The following is a 12670-nucleotide window of genomic DNA, read 5'->3' as shown; positions in this document are numbered from 1 at the left end:
AAGGGAATCTAAATTCAGGGATCTTTATATGGAATCTGCTAAAAAAAATGACACATTTTAGGCAGGCATGGCAGACTGAGTCTTGCCTTTTAGGGATAGAATACTATTTTGGTTCCTTGGTATACAGTGTCCCATAACCAACCAAATATTATCGTAAAATTGGATTGTAGCCTTTTTTAGGGCAGAATTCACATATGCCATATTTGAGTTTATTTTATATGTACGCTATAAAGAATTAGAAAATGTTATAGAACAAAAAGTAAGGGTATAATGAAAAGTTTTATTTCATATAGTCTCATCCCAGGAAAGCCCCGACATACACAAGAAAGAAAAGAAAAAAAGAAAAGAAAAAAAAATTGTACAAGGTGTGGTTTATATGGCTTACAGACAGAAGTTAAACTTACTTAATATTATTACAGAAATGACAGAAGTCATCAGCAAATATCCATTCGTGTTCCTCTTTTACACGAGACAATTCTAAGAACTCACCAAGAATAAATTGTTTTTCTTTTTCAAACTGAGCTATCACGCTGCCCTACGTGTGTTTATAGCAGTAAAGTAAACATCACAAACACAACATATAAAATGTTGTGAAAATACAAAAAAACCAACTTGCTGCATAAAAGTCAAACAACACCAGCAAAGCAACAAAATAATCCCAAAGTTCACAACTGAAGTTCCTGAGTACAAAAATACAACTGAAAAAGAAAGTACACCCTCATTCAAGTCCGTGATTTTTACATATCGGAATATGATTAACAATCATCTAGTCCTCATCAAGTCCTAAAATGTCATAAATCTAAACTCATATGACAAATAATACACATGCGAGTTTTTGTGGTCATTATTCAATACAAGGTTAGCCAACACGAAGGAGCCAGGTGTGAAAAAGTAAGTGCACCCCTTTATCTAGTAGATTGTTACTTCACCGTCCGACAACATTAAAGTACCGCAACAGCGTCTCCATGGCTTTAAGGTCTGGTCTTTGACGTGGCCATTACAAAACCTTAACATAGTGGTGCTTAACGCTTGTCCTCAACAGGTCATCTTTTCAGAATGTCTGTCTGTAGAAACAGGTGGGATAATTACTGAGCCAACAAAATAGATGACCTCACTTGTGCATGATTAAAGAAATATTGAAAACATGACCTGTTGGTGGAACGTGAGGGATGGCGTTGGGCAACTCTGCCTTAATGCTTTTTTTGCTGATTAATTCAATTGTTTAGGACCATTGTCCTGTTGCATGATCCAAATTCAGCCAAGCTCAGTTGTCAGACAGACAGCCGCAGATATTTCTCCAGAATATTCTGGATATATTCAGGCGGCATTCATGGTGGATGTGAGATGTCCAGGTTCTGTGTCTGCAAACACCCCAAATCATCACCCCTCCACCACGCCTGGCGGTAGTATGAGGTCTTTGTGGTGGAATGTTGTTTGGTTTTCGCCTGACATTGTATCGTGCCTTCCGACCAACTGCACTTAGGTCTTGTCTTCCTGAGGTCATTGATCTTTTTGTATTGTCCAGAAGAAACTTTGCAACGCTCCCACGAAAGCAATACTTGTTCAGTCTTTATCTGATATTAAAGTCATGATCTCTTATATTTACCATCTAGACAGACACCTGTGGATCTCTGGAGTTAGCTGTGATTTCTCGGAGCATCATATAGTCTGTTCCTTGGTGAATTCCCGTGGATGAAGACTAGAAGCGGACTTTAATATTTTCCGTTTGTAAATCACGTTTCTCACTGTAGAATGATGAACCTCATATTGTTTGAAAATGTCTTTAAACCTTTACAGACCAAACAAGCAGAAATAACCGCTTCTCTGAGATCCCTGCTGATGTCAGCACCTCCTGACAGCTATATAATGAAGTACACTTGCTCAGAAGATCTTCTTTGTTGATATGAAAGCAGTACGGGGTACTTACTGGGGGATAGATTTACTAAAGTTTCTAAAAAAGGAAAAGTGAAGGTGTTACCCATAGCAACCAATTTAGATTCTAGCTACATTGTATCCAGTACATTCTAGAACATGATAGCTAGAATCTGATTGGTTGTTATGGGCAACGCCTCCACATTTTCTTCTTAGAAGCTTTAGTGAATCTACCCCCAGATTTCCATGTTGGCTAGTTTTTGGTTGAATAAATAATGACAAAGTTAAATGTTTTGTGTTTATCTGACAGATGAGATTAAATGTATCAAGTTTTAGTGCTTGGTGATGACCAGACCATTGTTACTTGTGGATGGATAGATAGATAGATAGATAAATAGATAGATAGATAGATAGATAAATAGATAGATAGATGACAATTTTTTTTCTCATATGACTATATATATTGCCAATATTTTTTTTTTTTATAAACGTTTTATTTTTGCAAGGTCATGAGAACAGCATAGGACAAATGACAAATTGCATACTGATAACATAAATATACAGGAGGAAATATATATATTGCCAATATTAAAGTGCACTTGTCACCCACAAACTGCCTTTGTTGATTTTTCTCATTAACTGAGTTCATAAATTTTTGCGATGAAAGAAAATTAGTTTTACATATGGGAGAAAGAGACCCCCCTTAGCCGCTGCTACCCCTAGTGCCTACTACTAGGTCTGGCCTGGTATATATTTGTGAATTTTTCTGGCAGCCCCTGCTGTCACCGTTTTCATATAACAGATCTTCCATTTTAGGGTTAGGGTGACTTGCATGGGGTTTGCAGCTGCCCTGGAGGGTGGCATTTTTAGGGTACCAATGCCAAGCAGAGAACTGCAGAATACAGATGAAGACTGGCAGACACAGTCACAAACAGCCACAGTCGTTCTGTCCCTTCCAGATTGTTCTCAGTCAGCAAACCAGAAGACAAACATTCAGAGACATGTCGTTCTACCAAGCGGAGATCTATCAGTGGGTTATAGCAAAGGGACTGAGCTTAAGCTGGTTGAGTGTCCGCTCGGACACAGCATGACCCCGGGGCGACAGAGTTTTGACCGAGTGGTGAAGTGTGGAATTCAAATAAGATTCTGTAAAACTGAAAGCAGAAGCCAATACGCTGACAGCCACAAGGTTTCATAACCAGTTGATCAGGGGATCGCAGCTGACATCTAACACATTCTGGAATTCTCAATAGTTTAAAAAAAGTCCCCTGCAAAGTTATTGTGTAAATGTATCAAAGAATCAAAACAGAAACTTTAGCCTCCTCTGGCTCCGGGAAGCCCACATGTCTCTGCAGATTTCACAGAACCCTGAAAATACAATTATATATATAGGAAAAGTAACCACTGTGCTGATTACATTGTGCTGATTACATTGCCATCTGCTTAGATCACACTGCACTAGACACAGACATGGCTGCTCTCACCCTCAGCATTGCTTATTTGTAAGGCCCCACATGCACCGGACGGTGGGGAGAACCAGGCATACATAAACACTAAACATACACAACAACAGAAGAAGTACATGCAAATCTGAGAAGGCGGTGCGGGCGCAAGAGCTTACAATCTAGAGAGAGATTCTCACACCATTCCCCTGTTATAAAATCCATTAACTTAAGCGTCTGATTGAATGGGATACACGACTGATGGAAATGAACAAACAATGCCATGCATTATTTTATGTTCTTCTCAAATTCCCAGCTGGTAGTCTCGCCCCCGGATTTATGACTTATAAACAATATTCTATATTAAAGGACATAGGAACATCGCCTACAGTCATTGTATACAATGCTATATGGCCGTAAGCGCTCATAGATTACTCTATCTACAGTCTGTGTTAAACAACAAGCCCCAGCATGCTTTGCCAGTAGAGAGCAGGCTGAAAGCTGGCAAGGCATGCTGGGACATGTAGTTTCACAACACTTGGAGAGCCAAAAGTTTGGCCAGGTCTGGTGTAGAAGGTTGTCGCTTAGAAATAAGAGGACATCAGGCTCTCCTCTTCATAGTACTTTGTTTTCTTATATACAGCACAGTTGCCAACCACCCCTCTTTTCCAGGGGCAATCCCTGGTTCTAAAGATTTGTCCCTGAAAGTGTCCCTTTTTTTCAAAGTTGACAAACTGTGAAATAAATTCTGTATTTAAGATGCAGTTCTCACTACCTGTTCTTATTCCCGGGACTTTGCAAGTTAATATTTACTTATGAAATGCATTTGAAATGCAAAGAAGCTTTATTATTACTACTATGTTAAAAATGCGGACATCCACCCTCCAACTAACATGATAGAATCCCTGAGAATCGTTCTTATATTATGGAAACAATGAAATAAAGATTGCAGGATCTTTATCTTTAGAATACACTAAATATCCCCTATGGTTGGCTACATTGCTTGTCATACTGACAGAGGCAGGTTCTTAGCAGGCATTTCTGCTATGTATTTAAACTGCAGGATGTATACTTTGAGCTCCTTATTAATAATAAAAAATATTAATAAATTATTTATTATGTTAGATTGAGCAAATTGATGTGCTTCCTCTGTAAAATTTGCCTAGATTTAGCAAACGGTGCTCACTAAAAGTAGCATAAAAACATCCATTTACTCTCACCCCCGAAATGTGGCATTTTCCCTCATCTAACAATTCGGAAAGCTCCCGAACATGCCAAAATCTCCACCACTCACTGCTTAGTAAAATATCTTGTTCTGGATGGAACACTCCGATTTATCAATGTTCGATCAGAGACATCACGTTGTGCTTATCCCACAACTGACACCAATTTGTAAGCAGTAATCCGAGCCTTGTAAGTGAGATTGTTTCGATGCCACAATATACACCTGAACTTACAAGGAATAAGTAATCGCTATTGAATTGCACATCAGCACTTTCTCAGGCTTGTAAATGACCCCTGGATCATAGACAATAATCTATCTGGGCATGTGCAAAGTCAACTCAGGCAAGATGCGCTACACAAATTGACGTACGTACCACACTGTGTTTTGTAGGCGCAAGGCTCACTTTTCTTAAAACACTTAGTATTATTTATATTAGTATTTCTCTTGAGAAATGAGGCACATTACATCCCTGAAATGCTGACCACAATAAAGGATTCAATATTGTCTTTTCTGAGTACGGCCTTTACGTCTTGCAGCCAAAAGTGCTCACCTTGATGTACAAGTTTCTCTACTCTCTATGTTTCAATATTAAACATTCCTTTACTGTTCCTATGTTTTCACCAACACACAGAGCTCTACAATATAACAGGTGACAAATACGTATTTTTTTAATGTAATTTTGGATATAAGGAATTGAACATAACACAACATTGCCCCAAGTCCATCCCTAACACTAAACAGCAAGTCATGTTTTGACTAATGAAATACCAAGCAGCTGTTATCCTATAGATTCTAAACTCTGCAACATTGTTGCAACTATCTTACCAGCAAATGAATAAACAGAGGCTACTAGTCATCTAACCAACACTTTGTATTTGGGTTTTCTCAAGACATGTCTTATCCATCCACTCTCTACATAACATTTTGGTATGTTGCACCGTACAACAAAATTTGCAGGAATAGGAATGTCAATAATCCAAATTATAGCTATGAATCAGTTTTGCAAACAATGGTTCAGGTTTTATTTTTATTTCAAAATAAAAATAACTGTTTATGAATTAAGTTTTATTATGCAATTTTTACAAAATAATAATATCACAATATTACCATTATTAAGGATCATGGGACACTCTCTAATTGGCCTGTTCATCCATGTTTTGAGGATAATGGTCTATCTTTGTCTGGTTTTTTTTTCTCTAAAATTCACCTTAAAAGGATTCTGCTAACGGGAGTCCCTGACAAACTTATTTAACTTATAGCCTATCCCTAGCAGATTTATTGTATGTAATGCTATACGGATGTGAGAAATCTTATCTTCAATGACTGGAGGGGTCCCAAATCTCATGCTGTTCCCATAACGTGAACATTTCCAGACACCTTCGTAATGGATTACAAGGTCTTGTTCCAAAATTGTGTATTTAATTCCCCTCAATTGAAAAAACTGACTCTGGGAAGATTCAATTCATCGCAATGTTTCTCTGGAACAGTCCACGGAGACACATTGTGGACGATGTAGATGCTGCGAGGAAAAAGGAGCAGAGATTCCTTACCGCAATATCCGGCAGTGTGCGCAGCCGGACATCGCGGTGAGGTTTACCGGTACACCAAGGCCAATTTAATCTCCACCTTTGGGTCTATAAAATGTAATTTTTGCTCTGGTTGGATAGATGTTGTGGTTAGTTTGCCCTGACTAATCAATCAGGAATGTTGAGGATTAGATCTATAGCATGAACCAGTACAAAGGTACTTTCACATAAGCGATTTGGCTCGCCCATGTTCCATTGATTCCACACAGAGATCAGCGCCAGATCCTGCTCTAAAACATTACCGATACCAGGGCAATGCATGCAACCGCATGTAAAAGCAAAACCCATTTGTGTTTGGAATTGCAGTGTTCGGCGCCGATTACATCACTGCACATTTTTTGAATGACGATTGCTCTACTTCATTGCACTATAAGCACACCACCGCACTTGAAAAAGTCCATTCATCTTCAAAGGAGCACATTGTGTACATACCCGACTAGCGGTTACCGAGAGCAGTTGCACCAGATTTTTTTTCCATTTATTTCAATGGCCCATTCATTTCAATGGGCCACTGAAACAAAATCATGCACTGTGTGTCAATCCAGCTCCTCCACCAACTCTGTAGCTGAGTCCATCTACCTACACAGTGCTATGATACCAGTAACCATAAGTGTCCAAGAATCCCAAAAGGACTGGTTTCCCCAGGAGCTCCTCTCCACTAATTATTCTACTCACCACTGCAAATTACTATTTGTGTCTTGCTTCAAATCTGTTCATACCAGCCCTGATTGCTCAGGCATACATGTACATTTATTTTATCCTGCTAGTCTCGTCTGCTACCTAATACGAATTAATACAGGCTGCTAAATAAATTACACCTACTAATGTTGCATTCTAAAAAAGATACCTAGTATATCTAGTAATCCACACTATACATTTAATAATAGTGGTAATTGCCTGGCAACTTCCACATGGTATGGAAAAATATCTGGATATAACCCAAAGTCAGATTACAACTTCCAAATCACAGCGCGTAGCTCATCTCCTACCTCAAACCATACACCCGACATATTTGAGAAAACCTCAAACCCTACCCAATGTGAGCCCTTTGGGGAGTTCTAGACCCATTTCTCAATATCACAAATGGAAGAAAAAACACTTCTATTAATAAACTCAACAGCCACTAAAAAAAATAAGTTCTTCAAGTCTGGCTACAAAACGCTCCATCGCCACAAACACGTTTTAGAGGAGAATTAGCCACCTGTTCAGGATGCATTGACTGGAGACCGCTCTTCATAAAGAAAAGTATGCACAGGCGTCCTTCTATGAGCGAGCTACCAACTTACTCCCCCTCAAGGTATAACATGGTACAAGCTAAGAAATCTCTTACTAGATCCACCCATCAAACCATAACAATCTCAGCGTCAGACGACTATCCACCCGGACCCACCCTGGAGCCCACCATAATCCCCCCTAGCAATGGATGTCTGCAATCTACTCTTCCATTGTGTTTTATATTGTACCTAATCCTTTCCCCAGACACAGCTTCTCAAATTCACAAAGATACACAACAAAACAACAGCTGTATATTAGTGTTATTGTTCTATAATTGTACATGTATCCAGGTACTAAAGTGCCCCTGCTTCTACCAATCACTGCCCACCTCTTCACACCTAGTGCCCCACTTGTACCAGTCACTGCCCTCCTCCTCACACCTAGTGCCCCGCTTGCACCAATCACTGCCCTCCTCCTCACACCTAGTGCCCCTGCTTGTACCAGTCACTGCCCTCCTCCTCACACCTAGTGCCCCGCTTGCACCAATCACTGCCCTCCTCCTCACACCTAGTGCCCTACTTGTACCAATCACTGCCCTCCTCCTCACACCTAGTGCCCAACTTGTACCAGTCACTGCCCTCCTCCTCACACCTAGTGCCCAACTTGTACCAGTCACTGCCCTCCTCCTCACACCTAGTACCCCTGCTTGTACCAATCACTGCTCTCCTCCTCACACCTAGTGCCCAACTTGTACCAGTCACTGCCCTCCTCCTCACACCTAGTGCCCAACTTGTACCAGTCACTGCCCTCCTCCTCACACCTAGTGCCCTACTTGTACCAATCACTGCCCTCCTCCTCACACCTAGTGCCCCGCTTGTACCAATCACTGCCCTCCTCCTCACACCTAGTGCCCTACTTGTACCAATCACTGCCCTCATCATCACACCTAGTGCCCCACTTGTACCAATCACTGCCCTCCTCACGAACACCTAGTGCCCCGCTTGTACCAATCACTGCCCTCCTCCTCACACCTAGTGCCCTACTTGTACCAATCACTGCCCTCCTCACGAACACCTAGTGCCCCGCTTGTACCAATCACTGCCCTCCTCCTCACACCTAGTGCCCTACTTGTACCAATCACTGCCCTCCTCCTCACACCTAGTGCCCCACTTGTACCAATCACTGCCCTCCTCACGAACACCTAGTGCCCCGCTTGTACCAATCACTGCCCTCCTCCTCACACCTAGTGCCCCGCTTGTACCAATCACTGCCCTCCTCCTCACACCTAGTGCCCCACTTGTACCAATCACTGCCCTCCTCACGAACACCTAGTGCCCCGCTTGTACCAATCACTGCCCTCCTCCTCACACCTAGTGTCCCGCTTGTACCAATCACTGCCCTCCTCCTCACACCTAGTGCTCTGCTGGTAACAGGTCAGGGTACTCCTCATATTCTGTGCCCGGTTTGTCATTGACCTCTGGCTGTGCTTTGCTCATACCCTTTAGCACACAGCTTGTACATTGCAGTCACTTATCTTCTTACAGCCACACCTATTATGCAGTCACTCTACCTGTACAATCCATCTGCTCAGTACACGTCTCCCCACCTAGAGCTCAGTACCCATCCTATACAGGGTCCACCTGTAGCTTTCCTTCCTCCTGTATCATCTACTCCTTGTCTGTGGCCAGTGCTCAGCAGGGAATCCTGCATCCTTAGTGCTGAAATCTCAGCAACATCCCATCACTCACTCACAGAGCTCGTCCTGTGACCCCACAACTGGTAGGTATTAGAGCACAGAGCAGTAACAAGGAGTAATACAGACAACATGTCATCAGTATATGTTGGCAGAGGGCAGTACATGAAAGCTTAGTCTCTAAGTTTCATTTGTTGAAAGTGTTGGGCTCAGCGGTAAACTAGGACTGGCACAATGCCTTCACCTGCTGGTATATAAGTTCCAGTATACTATACCTGGCACTATACATTGATCTGCAGGTATACAATATATTGTACTATGCCTGGCACCCCTCCTGCTGGTATACAATATATTGTACTATACCTGGCACTATACATTGATCTGTAGGTATACAATATATTGTACTATGCCTGGCACCACTCCTGCTGGTATACAATATATTGTACTATACCTGGCACCACTCCTGCTGGTATACAATATATTGTACTATACCTGGCACCACTCCTGCAGGTATACAATATATTGTACTATACCTGGCACCACTCCTGCAGGTATACAATATATTGTACTATGCCTGGCACCACTCCTGCAGGTATACAATATATTGTACTATGCCTGGCACCATAACTTCACCTGCAGGCTACAATCTACCCTTTTATACCTGGCACCACACCTGCAGGTATACAATATATTGTACTATACCTGGCACCACACCTGCAGGTATACAATATATTGTACTATACCTGGCACCACTCTTGCAGATATACAATATATTGTACTACGACTGGCACCATAACTTCACTTGCTGATACATAAGTTCTAGTATACTATACATTGATCTGCAGGTATACAATATATTGTACTATACCTGGCACCACTCCTGCAGGTATACAATATATTGTACTATACCTGGCACCACTCCTGCAGGTATACAATATATTGTACTATGACTGGCACCACTCCTGCAGGTATACAATATATTGTACTATGACTGGCACTATACATTGATCTGCAGGTATGCAATATATTGTACTATACCTGGCACCATAATTCCTGCAGGTATACAATATATTGTACTATACATGGCACTATACATTGATCTGCAGGTATACAATATATTGTACTATGACTGGCACCATAACTCCTGCAGGTATACAATATATTGTACTATACCTGGCACCACTCCTGCTGGTATACAATATATTGTACTATACCTGGCACCACTCCTGCTGGTATACAATATATTGTACTATACCTGGCACCACTCCTGCTGGTATACAATATATTGTACTATACCTGGCACCATAACTCCACTTGCTGGTTAACATGACAGACAGACCCCTCTCCCCCCTATACATCCCCATCATGATGGGTGCCCCTGTCCTTACACCTAGCACCTACCTGTTGTGCGGTGTCCTCCTGCTCCGCAGCCTCCAGCTCGCCCACATAATACTGCTCTAACCAGCGGAGCGCATTCTCCGAGTGTCGGTGCGGAGGTCCATCCAAGTCCCGCTGGATGTCAGTCCCAGCCCGGTCCTGCAGCAGCCCCTCGCCCCCCGGGTGCAGCTTGACGAACCCCGACACATCGTAGACCTTATTCCCCCGGAGGAGCCAGCAGGCACCGGCGGAGCACTGGCCCCGCAGCTCAGCAGCAGTTACCCGGCGCGCAGCCATAGAGCAGAGTGGGCAAAGCGCAGCTCCCAGCCAAGTGTCAGTCCCCAGCCTCATCTGCATCTCATTACATATTCAGCAGCTGGGCGGGGCTACCGAACTGGACATCTGTAGTAGGTCCCTGTGAGTTTTACCCCAGCTCACCACTGCCCCCTAGAGTCAGAATCACGCCACACCCAATATCCTTCCAAACTATTCCTGACAGTCTGTAGAAGTTTCCTACATTATTCATCTGATCTGACTGTAGGAGAAATAAAAGGGTTGGGTAACCTGTCATTCATCAGCTCTTGTGGAACTACAAGTCCCAGGAAACGTGACAGCTAGTGAGTCACTCACAGGCCATTGCTTGACTGCATTCCACTAATCTGACTGATACAAAGTAACAAGTTACTATAAAATGAAAGGTGTAAATAAATTAATCTCTCATTACCCCACCTATGTAGGTGAGTAATTCAACATCCCAGTGATTGTTATTATTTTATCTATTTATATATAAGGTGCTGCACATAAATTAGAGATTCAGCAAGTAAAAGACACAATGTATCACTCACTTGTTTCAGAGTAACATAGTTGATGAGGTTGAAAAAAGACACCAGTCCATCAAGTTCAACCTATTTTGGATCTCCTGCAATCCTGCACTTATATTTGAAATTGATCCAGAGTAAGTAACCGCCCATCTGTTTCAATTGTGAAAATCCCCCCAGACTCAATATTGCAGTCCTATTTTTACCCTATATCCACTACTATCCTTCATTTTAATTAACGATCGTATCCCTGGATACACTTTTCCGCTAAAAATTTGTTTCCTTCTGTTCTTTTCTCGTACATTTGTCCAATCATCAACATTTTCTATCAGTCATGCAGATAGGGTTTAAAGCAGCATCCTTGTATTTAATAGGTGTATATGGAGGCTGCATGCATACCTGCTTACTTATAGCCCAGGTACAGTGTTGGTTTCTGATCTAATTGTGAACCATCTAAATAAATTGCTGCAGTAAATGACATATTTAGGAATATAGAGACATAGGGGCCTATTTACCAAGGTCCTTTGAGCTGAAAATCCCCCGAAAACTGTAGTTTAACCACAATATTAACCAGATAATTGCGATATTAAGTATAGAAGTTATTTATAACTATAGGATCGCAGCAGATATTACGATATCTTTGATATCTGCTGTGGTCACACTGTTATCGTACTCAAAAGGAGTTCTCATAGGTTTATATTGGGAGTGAGTGCTATTTTGCATGATTTACCAAGTTCCGAAAAAAAAAAAACCCATCGCACCCTGGCCATGCCCCTTTTGTTATGTGGCCACGCCTCCACGTCAGGAGTTATGTTAGTGTACACTGATTTTAAAATCCAATGTTATATGGAACAAAATGACAGGCAATCACTTGTATATGGTGAGATTCAGCTTATTCACTATAAGTTCGGTGTATCCAATAAGATCAGGGGCAGACTGGGGGGCAGGGGGGCAGGAGGGCTGGTCCCATAGGGCTACCTTGGGCTGATTAAATACAGGATTCACTGAGTAATGGTCTGATTTCACACCTCCCAAGAGTCCTGATTTCGGCAGACAGTCCCGATTTGCAGCACCTTGGTAGGGTTGGGGTTTACCCTGGCGTAATGGGAGCTTGATTGGGTAGAAAGTGAGTATTTTGGGGCAGATTGGGGGTAGGGCTTAAGTTATTGCCCTTCTATATGTTGGTAGGTATATTACTTACCCTGTAATGGGGTAAAGTTTTTATTTGAGGACCAGCGTGATCCTGCTGCGTCTAGTGAGCTTTTACCTACATATATTTATGATGATCCTATTAACAGAAATATACAGCGGTAATCTTGGAAAATATTCCGAGCAGGTCTAGAGTCCACTAGTCAGTAATGCAGGGCAGGTATATAATTGTGAGCTAGGTCATACTGAGCGAGAGTAATTACATATACACTGTTCACAACAGTCACAGCAGG

At 41.9% G+C, this 12670-nt stretch overlaps 1 protein-coding gene across 1 annotated transcript in view; it reads right to left on the bottom strand.

The window, feature by feature from the left end:
* FA2H (fatty acid 2-hydroxylase) overlaps positions 1-10738 on the bottom strand; it is a 43623-nt gene extending 32885 nt beyond the window's left edge. Inside the window, exon 1 of the mRNA XM_075189280.1 lies at positions 10435-10738. Within this exon, the coding sequence (XP_075045381.1) occupies positions 10435-10707 (273 nt within the window). The 5' untranslated portion in view covers positions 10708-10738. The remainder of the gene's footprint in view (positions 1-10434) is intronic.
* Between the last annotated feature and the right edge of the window lie 1932 nt (positions 10739-12670).

The sequence above is a fragment of the Mixophyes fleayi genome, chromosome 10 (genome assembly GCF_038048845.1).
Source record: "Mixophyes fleayi isolate aMixFle1 chromosome 10, aMixFle1.hap1, whole genome shotgun sequence".
Classification (NCBI taxonomy): domain Eukaryota; kingdom Metazoa; phylum Chordata; class Amphibia; order Anura; family Limnodynastidae; genus Mixophyes; species Mixophyes fleayi.
The sequence above is the reverse complement of the archived record's forward strand: the minus strand, read 5'-3'. Positions and strand labels throughout refer to the sequence as shown.